This window comes from Lemur catta, chromosome 18 (genome assembly GCF_020740605.2).
Source record: "Lemur catta isolate mLemCat1 chromosome 18, mLemCat1.pri, whole genome shotgun sequence".
NCBI classification, from domain to species: domain Eukaryota; kingdom Metazoa; phylum Chordata; class Mammalia; order Primates; family Lemuridae; genus Lemur; species Lemur catta.
In genome coordinates, this window is record NC_059145.1 from 5,727,992 (window position 1) to 5,741,147 (window position 13,156).

General features: G+C 58.4%; 1 protein-coding gene across 4 annotated transcripts in view; it reads left to right on the forward strand.

Annotated features, from left to right (window-relative positions):
* Window positions 1-13,156, forward strand: part of COL23A1 (collagen type XXIII alpha 1 chain) — a 304,308-nt gene that overhangs the window by 285,725 nt on the left and 5,427 nt on the right. Inside the window, exons 12-23 of one of the 4 annotated variants that reach the window (XM_045530513.1) lie at window positions 1,088-1,141; window positions 1,668-1,730; window positions 2,151-2,195; window positions 3,285-3,362; window positions 5,216-5,269; window positions 5,919-5,963; window positions 6,882-6,971; window positions 7,797-7,859; window positions 8,183-8,239; window positions 9,574-9,636; window positions 9,718-9,771; window positions 10,052-10,078. In XM_045530513.1, the coding sequence (XP_045386469.1) occupies window positions 1,088-1,141; window positions 1,668-1,730; window positions 2,151-2,195; window positions 3,285-3,362; window positions 5,216-5,269; window positions 5,919-5,963; window positions 6,882-6,971; window positions 7,797-7,859; window positions 8,183-8,239; window positions 9,574-9,636; window positions 9,718-9,771; window positions 10,052-10,078 (693 nt within the window). The remainder of the gene's footprint in view (window positions 1-1,087; window positions 1,142-1,667; window positions 1,731-2,150; window positions 2,196-3,284; window positions 3,363-5,215; window positions 5,270-5,918; window positions 5,964-6,881; window positions 6,972-7,796; window positions 7,860-8,182; window positions 8,240-9,573; window positions 9,637-9,717; window positions 9,772-10,051; window positions 10,079-13,156) is intronic. The other 3 variants (XM_045530516.1, XM_045530515.1, XM_045530514.1) reach the window with 3 other exon arrangements.

The following is a 13,156-nucleotide window of genomic DNA, read 5'->3' on the forward strand; positions in this document are numbered from 1 at the left end:
GAGCAGTGACTTGTCTGGGGTCATTGAGCTTGGGGGTGACTGGCTCAGGAGTGGCATCCAAGACTGTCAGCCCACCACCCGTGAGCACCTCTCCGAGGGGTCCAGGGCTCTCTGAGCTGGCCCTGGGCAGGGCCACTGGTGCCACTTCTACCAGAGGGACAAGAGGCCTGTGTCCAGGCCTCGCCTATGGCCCTGACCTCTCTCTTGCGCCCCCCTGGCCTCCCCCTCAGGGTGAACCCGGTGTGCCTAGAAAGAAGGTGAGGGCCCGGGGAGGAGGTGGCTGGGGAGAAGGGGGCTGGGGCGGAGTGAGGATGGGAGCCCCCACACGCAGGTGGCCTTCCATCCACCAGACCAGATCCGCACGGTGGGTGGCTGCCCCGGCCTAGGTCTCAGTGAAGCCGGAATCTCACTCATTCTTTCCCTTCCTCAAACACATCAAATTCATGCCCACTTCAGGGCCTGGGAAAGTGGTTCCCAAGTGTGGTCCTGGCACCAGCAGAACCAGCATCACCTGGGGCTTGTCAGGAATGCAGATCCCGGGCCCACCCCAGACCCAGACGCTCTGAGACTGGGCCCAGGTCTGTTTAACCAGCCCCTGGGTGACACTGATGTGAGCTCGAGCCTGGGAACCACTGAACAACAATGATCTTCCCCGAGTCCCTCTCCATCGTGCCATCCTCTTGTGTTCTCTTCCCAACACCCTGCCCCTTGACACCGTGCCTGCATTTGTGTATCTCTTCTCCCTCCGTGGCCTATGACTGTCTGGGGAGGGTCTCATCTGCCGGGCCTGCAGGGGTACTCACAAAACACTTGTTGGATGAATGAATGAATTCACTGTCACTCACCTGCCCTTCTGCTCCTTCTGCCAATTGCTGCTGGGCTTGCTCTTGGCTGGTGCTGGGCTGGTGGGGACAGGGGACAGAGATGGTTCTGACCTCCCCCACCCTCGAGGGGTGAGGCGGGGAGCTGCCCCACCCAGTGTGGCCAGTGCTGGGGCCAGGAGGGGCTGATGTGCTGTTCCAGAGGAGGGAGGGCCGGCTGACGGCCAGCACGTCCGGCCAGCGAGCTCCAGCTGCTCTCTCCTCAGGGGGACGACGGGACGCCAAGCCAGCCAGGGCTCCCTGGACCCCCCGGGCCCAAGGTGGGTATCTGCCCCTCCCTCAGCAGTCCCTTGCCTGCCACCTCCCCAGTTTTGTCTGCCCGGTGAAGCCTCATCCTGGCCCCTTCACCGCATGGGCTACTGCCCAGGGCCGCCAGAGCGAGGCAGCGGAGGGCCCTGGGCCCCTCTTGCCAACGGGCCTGGCACCTCGTCTAGGCCATTTCCCTCCACTCACTCCCCCAACCCCTCTTGGTTCCCATCTCAGGGGACCCCACTCTGTGCCCTGTCCCCAAGCCAGGAATGGGGGGTCATCTTCAAGCCTTCCTCCCCCAACCCCTCACAACAGCCACCGAATCCCGGCCAGCTGGCCTCCAAACGGTCTCGTGAGCCCCTGAGCTGCCCCAAATGTGTGCCAAGGTCCAGACCGGCAAGTGGTGGCTGTGGTCCTGTGCCCCCTGAGCTGGGGAGAGCCCCGGGGTGGTGGGCTCAGGCACCAGGCCCCTCAGCCCCGGCACCCCTGGCTGCCCCCGACCCTGTGCTCACTCTCACTGTGGATGTTCTATTTCAGGGCGAGCCAGGGAGTGTGGGGCCCCAGGGAGAGCACGGCGTGGACGGTGCCCCCGGCCCAAAGGTGACTGTGCAGCGCGCGGCCCCGGCACTGCAGGCCCTTCCAACTCTCACCCAGCCGGGAGGGGCCGATGTGGCTTCACCTCTAATTTGCCCTTTTGAGGGGGGCCTGGGACAAGGGTCTCCTTGGACTTGCAGTGAGAGGCTGGCCTGGGGTGGGCGGCAGTGCGTGTGAGTGAGTGGCAAGGCCTCCGCCCGGCCCAGCTTTGTGGCCAGCTTACCGCGTAGCCTCAAGCTCCCAGGCCTCAGTGTCCCTGTCTCTGTGCAACGGGGGTCAGAGGAGGGCCCTGGCCCTGCAGCGTGGCTCTCGTACGTCAGGCCGCCAGGGCTCCAGCCTTGTGGGAAGGGGGGCCTGCAGGCGGGGCAGGGGTGGGGTCCTCGGGCCTCACATCCGCGCCCCGGCCGCCACTGTGTGTCTCCACAGGGGGAGCCCGGCCACCGAGGCATGGACGGAGCCACGGGGCCCCGGGTAAGCAGCTGCCCTCAGCCAGGCCGCACTGATGGCATCCAAGGCTCCTGGTGGCTTCAGAAGCCCCTGTCCCCACAGACAGCCCAGAGAAACAGTGGATCTACAGGAACTAGGAGTCTTCTTAAATTTTTAAAATAACCTATTAGTGATTTTTTTAATTTCACAATACTTGCTTTTGGTAAAATGCTCAAATGTGAATATATAAAAATAAGAGTCCCAACTTCTTATTAAATAAGAGCTCCCGCCTCCCCAGGTGAGTGCATGCCAACGCTTCTCTCTGCACACTCAAACGCAGGGCTGTGGTTTGTCGTGTGGCACGACCCTGCCACCAGGAGTACAGCCACCCCCACCAGCCCCAGATCCTCTCTGACCAGCTCCCGTCAACACACCTTTATGTTGACAGCTGGGACCCCGTCCCAGCTCCGTCAGCAGGCTGGCTTCTTCCTCCGACAAGTGGATCTGAGCCCCCCGCTTGGCTGTGTGAGTGGCCAGGGGCTGGATTAAGCAGTGAACAGGGAGCCTCGACCATGGAGCAGCCGGCAAAGGAGGCCCAGGCCTGGGTCTCTCTGCCCTTTGTAAGGGGCCGGCTCTGGGCCTGAACCAACGCGCTAGGTAGCCCTCACTGTCCTCCCGGCAGCCGCCAGCCTGGGCAGGGAAGTGAGATTCAGAAGGGAAGGGCCAGGCCCGTGGCAGTGCATTTGTGGTGGGTGTGTCGGCATGTTTGTCAACATTTAAAAATCTGAAGAATTTCGCGTCAAAATCAGCCTTTCCGTTTTCCCTTGAGAACTCAGGGGTCAGGCCTCAGTGGGCTTGAACACCTGCATTACGGCCGGTCACGGACACCCTCAGCTCAGACCAGGCAGGGCGTGTTCCTCAGTCTCCCCTCCTGCACCCACCCCTACCCTCACCCTCACATGCTGGGGTCCCGCCAGCTTGCATCCGAGAACGGGCACACACTGAGCATGCGTGTGGGCCCGGGTGACACGGCTCTTCCATTCACCTCCTCTCTGTGTGTGACGCAGAGGCAGCTACCGCTTCGCCCACCCACATAGCTCTTCCCTGAAATTCTCATCCTTCTTCCCACCTCAGGGTCCCCCAGGCCTCAAGGGCGAGCAAGGAGACACAGTGGTGATCGACTACGATGGCCGGATCTTGGATGCCTTCAAGGTAGTCTTCCTAGGAAGCGCCCTAGATGTTCATTTTCTTAAAGATTAATCGCTCACTTTGTGTATTAATCCTGCTCTTCTTTACACAAGGGACCAGGGGTAACTTAGCAAAAAGACCCCAACTGGGCCACACATGGTGGCTCATGCCTGTAATTCTAGCACTTTGAGAGGCCAAGGCAGGAGGATGGCTTGAGTCCAGGAGTTTGAGGTTGCAGTGCGCTATGATTGTGCCATTGCACTCTAGCCTGTGCAACAGAGCAAGACCGTCTCAAAAAAAAAAAGGACCTCAACTTCATTAGGTGCCTGATGCGGAAATCAGTGCTGTGTTGAGACCTGCATGATGCTGAGAGACCTGCTGTGAATGTGGCTCATGTGGCCCTGAGCTCCCCAAAGGCCAAGGCAAAAAGGAAAGCTCCCGACTCAAGGTCAGGAGGCAGAGCATTTCCTGTTGTCTAGTCCCAACACTGTCTCCCGGCCCCCCAGGAACACTGGCTGGAGGGCTAAGCCTTCTAGTGACTGCTGTGGGGAGCGTGAGAGTGGCAAGGCCTGGCCAGAAACCTCGGGAGATGTGTAGCCTGAGCCCTGCCCAGTCACTGGCAGACTTGGGACCCACCACCAGTGGAGAGAGAAGTTAGGTGCCAGCGGCTCTCAGGTACCCCAGAAGGTACCCGTGTAATCGGGGAGGGGTGGTCATCAGAGACCAGACTGGGCATTAGCACCTGATCCCAGCGGAGCTTCAATTCCAGCTATGTCCCACAGGCCTCAGGGAAGTACAAGTTGACGGTAACGGTGGCCCACCCCAGGCCGGCATGGTGTGTGGCGTGGTGTGATGTGGCCCCAAGGGCATGCACGTGCATGGCGTGTCCCAGCCGGCAAGCCATGTGGGAGAAGCTCTGCGAGCGCAGGGAGTCAGGAGGAGGACTGTGGATGCCAGGCTGGGATCATGACTCGATTTGATGGGCAGAGCGCAGCCATAGTCAGTCCTCGAGCAGGGGAATGATGCTAAAAAAATAAAAACCTATCGGGGGAAGCTGGCTGGGGAATGGTGAAGGTGTAGGGGAGAGCTGGTGCCCCCAGGCACGGAGGCACTGGGCCTGGGCCTACAGGAAGGTGGGTAGGATAGAGGACATGAGGGAAGACCAGGGACATCTCAGTGGAGATGCCAACAAGAAGGGAGGACCCCGAGGGGAAGGGACCCAGTGGTCAGGGGGACTAGAGCTCGCCGAGAGGCTGAGTAGAGAGTGGTGATGAGCCGGGGTGGGCAGGCGGCCTGCAGGAAGGACAGGTCAGGACAGGAGCTTGGGAATGAGGGCAGACCTAGAAGGGCTAAAGACCCCACACTCTACCCGTGAGACTGAGGAACTCCCCAGGACCGGCAGATCGCAGGCAACAGAGCCAGACGGTCAGAGAGCTCACAGGACGGGCAGAGAAGGCAGTGCCAGGCTACTACTGGGGATGAAATTTTGGCCCAGCCTTGAATACCAGCAGAGGATTTTAGCTTGCTTCCAGAGGCAATAGGGAGCCATCGCAGGATCCTGAGCAGGGGAGTGCTGTGAAGAAATCTATACTTGGGGCAGACTGGCTCTGAGGGCAGAGGGACTCAGGGCCCTCTGTGGCAGTGGACGCTGCTCTCTTGTCCATTGCTGGGTGCTGCTCCCTGGCCTTCCCCAAGGCTTGGGGGCCAGATCCAGCCATGTGCAGTGTAGCCTGACCTGACTGGGGGAGAAGCAGCCTCCAAGGTCCCTTGACCCTGCTGCAGCTCAGCTGGACAGGGACTTGGCCCACGGGGGGCGCTGGGCAGGCAGTGAGGGGAGGCCCTGCCTAACCACTGATTGGCTTGACTTTCACACACAGGGTCCTCCTGGGCCACAGGGGCCCCCAGGGCCACCGGGGATCCCTGGAGCCAAGGTCAGTGCAGATGCATCTCTGTGGTCCCCCAGCCTTGTCTCCAGGGCCCTTCTCCCCCTCCTCCCTGCATGTGCTCTTGCACTGCCCCCTGGGCTCCTGGCCTGGCTTCTGGGGCTCGGAGAAAGGGGCCTGCTCCTTCCTAACCAAGCTGGGAGCCTTCATCCTGGGCCCTGCCTGCTCTGGGAGGCTTCCCTGGGAACCTCCCTCACATGTTTAAACTGAGAAATCAGCCCCCCATGACATCACAGCAGCCCCCAGATGCTCATAGCCAGCCCTGTGGCTGGTGCCCCTTGGTTTACAGCCTGCCCGTCATCCCAGGCGAAAGAGCCTAAGACTGAAGTCAGGCAGGTCTGGTGCTGGCACTGCTGCTCCTGGGCTCAGTGGCCCGGAGCAACCACTTAGCCCTCCACGCCTCAGCCTCCCAGTCTGTGCCACACCAGCCACAGATCCCAGCCACGGGCTACATCTGCCCATAAGGGGCCACGGAAATGAAAGGGAGGAGGTGGTGGGCACCTTCCTGGAGTTCCAACTGCAGGGATCACACCCAAGTGTGGTGCGGGTCAGGAGGCAGCGTGGCTCAGCCCTCAGGCTACCAACCCCTCTCTGGCCAAGGGAGGCATAATCCCTCTTGCTGTCTGTTCCCTTCCAGGGTGAGCTTGGACTGCCCGGTGCCCCAGGAATTGACGGAGAGAAGGTCTCTGGGCCCTTCATTTCTTCGGTGATCCCGGTGCCTGGTGTTGGGTTCTGTGTGTGCGTGTGTGTGTGTGTGTGTGTGTGTGTGTGTGTGTTTGCACACTCATGCACTTGTGTGGTCAGAGAGAGAGAAACCACCGTGTGCAAGAGGCCACGGGATATAGTGGCAGAAGGTGTGGCCTCTGGAGCCAGGCTGCCCGGGCGCAGTCTTGGTCCACCTCCAGGCCCTGGACAAGTCGCTCATCTAAGGCAGGTTCCTCGTCCGCAGGTGAGAGGTGCTAGGGCTGTCATGAGGGTTGAATAACCGTGTACATGAAACAAGTAGAGCAGTGCCCGCCACAGGGTAGCAAAGAGTCCACAAATGTCAGCTGCTAGCATTACTGTCACTGTTGGTATTATTGTAACTATACATGTGTGTGCACTCGTGTGATCCTACACAGATGTGAGGATATCTGTGGGGATCACTTGCTATTCGAGGGTGTGTCTTTCCTGGGTCCCCAGTGTGTAGCACACCTTGGATGCTGCAGTGATCGGTTGAGTGGAGGGTGCATGGCTGGAAGGGTATGTGGGGTTGGCAGTGCCCACCACAGGCTCCTGAGCTGTGAGCACACAGTTGACCCCACGAGTGCCCCCCCGGTGGCAGCCCCAGGCCCATGCACCCTGCCCCCTCCTCCCCCATCCGCCTGCTCCAAGTGCCCGCACCCCAGTGTGCAGTGAGGCAGGAGTGGGCTGTCCCCTCCTTGCCTCCGTCCAGATACCCTCAACATTCTGCTGAGGCTCCCAGCCACCTGTGCTGGAGGTAGGGACCCACGGAGAGGAAGTGGGGGTCTGCCCTAGACTAAGCTCTGGGCACCCGCCCGGACTGCGGAGGGAAGATGCCTGCTGAGCCCCACTAATCCCTTGTTCTTGTGGCTTGCAGGGTCCCAGAGGACCAAAAGGAGACCCAGGGGAGCCCGGGCCTACTGGACTCAAAGGGGAAGCAGGCGAGATGGGCTTGTCCGGCCTCCCGGTACGTGGCTGGGCTGGGCCACACGTTGTGGCCAGTCCCGAGAATATGTGCCCACCGCAGGCGGCTGCTGTGGCCTCGGCGCCCAGCCCGGGGGCTCTCCAGGCTCCCGGCCAACGCTGCCCCTACTCTCCCTGAGCCTCCACCTCCTCATCCGTAAGAGGACCTCCCCTGCAAGGTCCTCCCCAAAGATGAAACGGGAGGTGCAGCCCCGGGCGCCCGGTGGCGGGCTGGGTGCGTTAACACTGCGCTCCGCCCCGAGCTGCCTCCCACCCTGCCCCCACTGACTCCAGAACCCCGTACAAGAAACCTCACCTCCCTGCCAGGTGTCCTCACCTCTAACCAGGGGTGATAACCCCCCGCCCCCACAAGGGGATGTGCGGACAGGGCTGCGAGTGGTGGCTGGCACGCCGTAGGTACCCACTGTTGTCGTCATCACCATTGTTATTATTGCTCTTGTGGCCGGACTGGAAGTGCCACCAGGCGTCCCGCAGACACTGGAAGCCCTCACGTCCTGACCACTGTCCATCCCTGAGGGTTACTGGAGAGGTGGCGCCGCAGTGTGAAGCGGGGTCTTTGCCCCAGAGCCCTGGTTGCCCCCACGCCGCAGACGGGCAGTCTGCGCCGTCCGTGTGCTCTCTGAGACCTACTCTGCTCACCACCCAGGGCCTGTTCTGCTGATTTAGGGCACATTTTTTTAAGCTGCAAAGGCCAGCTTATCACTGCTGCGTGCAAGTTGCGTGGGGAAGGGAAGGGGAGGTCGCTGAGCACCGTGGGTGTGACTTTGGTGCAGGACAGAAAGAGCTCACAGGCCGTCCCATCCTGCAGGGTGCCGACGGCCCCAAGGGGGAGAAGGGAGAGTCGGCATCCGACAGCCTGCAGGAGAGCCTGGTAAGGGGCGCTGAGGGTCAGGGCTTCCCTCAAGCCGAGTGGGGGCTCGAGCCTTGGGACAGAAAGGCCACCCGGCCTGACCAAGCCCAGGGCAGCGGGGGAGAGTAGCAAGGAAGCCTCGGGCTGTGTCTGCCACCTGAGGCCCATCCAAGGACCCGAAGGCCAGCACTGGGCCCTCACCAGGCTGTGCCCTCCTGGAGACAGGAAGCAGGCTCACCCCAGGGGCCCAGGGCCCAGCACCTGGTGCGCAGCCAGTGAGTCAGTGTGGGTGGGGGAGAGATGATGGTGCAGTGGGTGACTAACCCATCTCTGACCCTTCCTAGGCCCAGATCATAGTGGAGCCGGGGCCCCCTGGCCCCCCCGGACCCCCAGGCCCCATGGTAAGGATGGTTTGGATTGAAGCAGCCAGGATACCAAGAGGGTAGGGGGCCCAGGCCATGGAGCCACGACCTGGGAGGACAGGCATCCTCATGGGGGCAGCCGGGCATGTCCCACAAAGAGAGCAGAGTCCAGGGCAGGGCCACAGGGGCCAGCAGGTGGCCTGAAGCCTTTGTGGTCACTGCAGTAGGGCCCTGACCTGCAGTCTGGACGCAGCCGGACAGCCCTTCTGATCTGTTTCTCCCCCCTCCCTAGGGCCTTCAGGGAATTCAGGGTCCCAGGGTGAATGGGTAGAAACGCCCTGCTGGCCTCAGACTCACAGCCTGGGCAGGGTCAAAAGGCTTGCTGGTGGGCAAGTGGGGACCCACACCCAGCCAGCGACCTGCACCCAGCCCTAGACCCAACCCTGCCTCCTCCCGGTGCCCAAACATTCCAAATCTCAGGAGTGTAATATGCTAATGTCCTGGGGGGGGGGCCCATCTGGGGCTCTGTTCTTTCACTCCCCTGCCGAGGCCCGTCTGTCTCCCTCTCTCCTCCTCCAGTCCACCTCCCGCTGTGTCTCCCTCCTCACCTTCTCCACCTTTCTCTGCGTCTCTCCTCCTCCTGCCCCCACGCACAGCTGTTTCTCAACTGCCCACAGACGGAGCGTGAAGTCTTGGGGTGTGCGTTACATAATGTCATGTTCTCTGCTCTTAAATTAAAACCGTGAGTGTGGTCTGCCTGTGTGCCCTGCCCCAGGGAGGCAGACACGGACGGAAGGGGAGGCCATCTGGCCTTGCTGCTCGGCATGCCTGCCGGTGCCTTGGGGCGGAGCACACCTCCGTTTCCCGGCTCGGAGGCCGGGTGGGGGCCTCGGTCGTGGGATCCCAGGCCCGAATGGGGCCGAGCGTGTGGCTCAGCCAGACATGCTGCTTCAGGTTCTGTTTTCTCCCAAGGCCTCCCCAGACTGTGTTTACAAGAGGCGGCTGTTGTCAGGGATGGGTCCAAGGTTGGGGCTCAGAAACCTGATTGGTACTCAGCTCTGCCACCTCTCTTCCCAGCTGTGTGGCTGGGCCCATCCGTGGCCCTTCCTGCACCTCCTTTCCTCATCTGTGGCAGGGGTGACTGCAGTCCCCTTCCATGATTACTGAGGGAGCTGGAGTGTCGGAAAAGGTGAAATGCACGTGCCTGTAGCTCATCCCGATTATCCTCGCCATGGAGGAAGCTGGGCCAGGCCTGTGGAGCCTGGATCTGTCCTTCTGCCGTGCACACCCAGCTCCCATGCAGGCCCCAAGCATGCCTGTCCTGCTGTCTGTCCACCCCCTACTTCCTGACTGATTTGCCCCTTTGCTTCCAGGGCTCGGATGGAGCCAAGGGAGAGAAGGGCGCGTCGGGCGAGAGAGGCCCCAGCGGCCTGCCTGTGAGTGTCCCTGCCTTGTTTGTCCCCAGAGGGTCACTCCTGTAACTGGGATGCCTCCTGACCCAGTCCTTTTCTGTCTAGGGGCCAGTTGGCCCACCGGGCCTTATTGGACTGCCAGGAACCAAAGGAGAGAAGGTAACCACCTTACTCGGACCGCCGCCCCAAATACGGCCATGCATCCACAGTGTCAGTCAGCCCTGGGTGCTCAACCCTGTACCTCATGGGGTCCCTGCACCTCACAGGGCCAGAGTTCAGGCTCTGTAATTACCATGTCTTCCCTGTCCTCTGTGCCTGCATGGTCGGTGGGTCTCCCTGGCCCCATGTCTGTGGCCAACTCACAGGGCTGAACTTCATCAGCAGCTGTGCTCCCGGAACCCGCCCCCAGCGCCCCTCACCCCTCTGTGTCTCTCCTCAGGGCAGGCCCGGGGAGCCAGGATTAGACGTAAGTGTCTCATCATTCACTCTGAGTGTTCTGGTCTCCTGTGTGCATCATCCGCCCATATACGGTAACCTGATCTGGCTAGCTCAAGTGTGACACCCTTTCCCAGGGCTGGGACTGCAGCTGACTCCTGTGTCCTCAGTGCCAAGTCCAGTGCACAGCCCAGAGTTGCTGCTTTATGGAAGGATGGAAGGATGGATGGATGGATGGTAGATGGATGGATGCATAATGGATAGATGGATGGTGGATGAATGGATAGATTGCTGATGGATACATGGTGGATGGATGGATAGACGAATGGATGGATGGGTGAATGGATGATAGACAGATGATGGATGGACAGTGAATGGATGACAGTGAATGGATGGTGGATGGATGGATGAAGGGATGGTGGATGGACAGTGAATGGATGATGGACGGATGGATGAAGGGATGGTGCATGGACAGAGAATGGATGACGGGGAATGGATGGTGGACGGATGGATGAAGCGATGATGGATGGACAGTGAATGGATGATGGATGGATGGATGAAGGGATGGTGCATGCACAGTGATTGGATGATGGACAGATGGATTAAGGGATGATGGATGGACAGTGAATGGATGGTGCATGGATGGATGAAGGGATGGTGGATGGACAGTGAATGCATGATGGATGGATGGATGAAGGCATGATGGATGGACAGTAAATGGATGGTGGATGGATGGAGGAAGGGATGGTGGATGGATAGTGAATGGATGATGGATGGATGGATGAAGGGATGATGGATGGACAGTGAATGGATGACAGTAAATGGATGCTGGATGGATGGATGAGAGGATGGTGAATGGACAGCAAATGAATGGTAGATGGATGGAAGAAGGGAGGATGGATGGACAATGAATGGATGACGGACGGACGGATGAAGGGATGATGGATGGACAGTGAATGGCTGGTGGAAGGATGGATGAAGGGATGATGGATGGACAGTGAATAGATAATGGACAGATGGATGAAGGGATGGTGGATAGACAGTGAATGGATGGTGAATGGATTGATAAAGGGATGGTGGATGGACAGTGAATGGATAGTGGATGGATAGATAAAGGGATGGTGGATGGACAGTGAATGGATGGTGGATGGACAATGGATGAAGGGATGTTGGATGGACAGTGAATGGATGATGGATGGATGGGTGAAGGGATGATGGATGGACAGTGAATGGATGGTGGATGGATGGGTGAAGGGATGATGGATGGAGAGTGAATGGATGATGCACGGATGGGTGAAGGGATGATGGATGGACAGTGAATGGATGGTGGATGGATGGATGAAGGGATGGTGGATGGACAGTGAATGGATGATGGATGGATGGATGAAGGGATGGTGGATGGACAGTGAACGGATGGTGGATGGATGGATGAAGGGATGATGGATGGACAGTGAATGGATGGTGGATGGATGGATGAAGGGATGATGGATGGACAGTGAATGCACGATGGACGGATGGATGAATGGATGATGAATGGACAGTGAATGAATAGTGGATGGATGGATGAAGGGATGATGTATGGACAATGAATGGATGGTGGATGGATGGATGAAGGGATGGTGGATGGACATTGAATGGATGATGGATGGATGGATAAAAGGATGATGGACAGACAGTGAATGGATGGTGGATGGATGGATGAAAGGATGATGGATGGACAGTGAATGGATGGTGGATGGATGGATGAAGGGATGATGGATGGAGAATGAATGGATGGTGGATCGATGGAAGAAGGGATGATGGATGGACAGTGAATGGATGGTGGATGGATGGATGAAGGGATGGTGGATGGATAGTGAATGGATGACAGTGAATGGATGGTGGACGGATGGATGAAGGGATGATGGGTGGACAATGAATGGATGGTGGATGCATGGATGAAGGAATGGTGGATGGACAGTGAATGTATGATGGATGGATGGATGAAGGGATGGTGGCTGGACAGTGAATGCATGATGGATGGATGGATGAAGGGATGATGAATAGATAGTCAATGAATGGTGGATGGATGGATGAAGGGATGATGGATGGAAAATGAATGGATGGTGGATGGATGGATAAAGGGATGGTGGATGGACAGTGAATGGATGATGGATGGATGGATGAAGGGATGATGGATGGACAGTGAATGGATGGTGGATGGATGCATGAAGGGATGGTGGATAGACAGTGAATGGATGACAGTGAATGGATGGTGGACAGATGGATGAAGGGATGATGGATGGACAATGAATGGATGGTGGATGGATGGATGAAGGGATGGTGGATGGACAGTGAATGGATGATGGACAGATGGATGAAGAGATGATGCATGGACAGTGAATGAATGGTGGATGGATGGATGAAGGGATGGTGGATGGACAATGAATGGATGGTGGATGGATGGATGAAAGGATGATGGATGGACAGTGAATGGATGGTGGATGGATGGATGAAGGGATGACGGATGTACAGTGAATGGATGATGGATGGATGGATGAAGGGATGATGGACAGACCGTGAATGGATGGTGGGTGGATGGATGAAGGGATGGTGGATGGACAGTGAATGGATGGTGGATGGATGGATGAAGGGATGGTGGATGGACAGTGAATGGATGGTGGATGGATGGATGAAGGGATCATGGATGGACAGTGAATGGGTGACGGACGGATGGGTAAAGGGATGATGGATGGACAGTGAATAGATGATGGATGGATGGATGAAGGGATGATGGATGGACAGTGAATGGATAGTGGATGGATGGATGAAGGGATGGTGGATGGACAATGAATGGATGGTGGATGGATGGATGAAGGGATGATGGATGGACAGTGAACGGATAGTAGATGGATGGATGAAGGGATGGTGGATGGACAGTGAATGGATGATGGACAGATGGATGGAGGGATGATGGGTGGACAATGAATGGATGGTGGATGGATGGATGAAGGGATGGTGAATGGATGATGCATTGTAGCAAGGAGGTGGGGGGAGCAGTTAGGAGCCTGTTGCAGTATCTTGGTGACACATGATTAGTCTTCAGCTAGAGCACTAGTGTGAAAAGGAA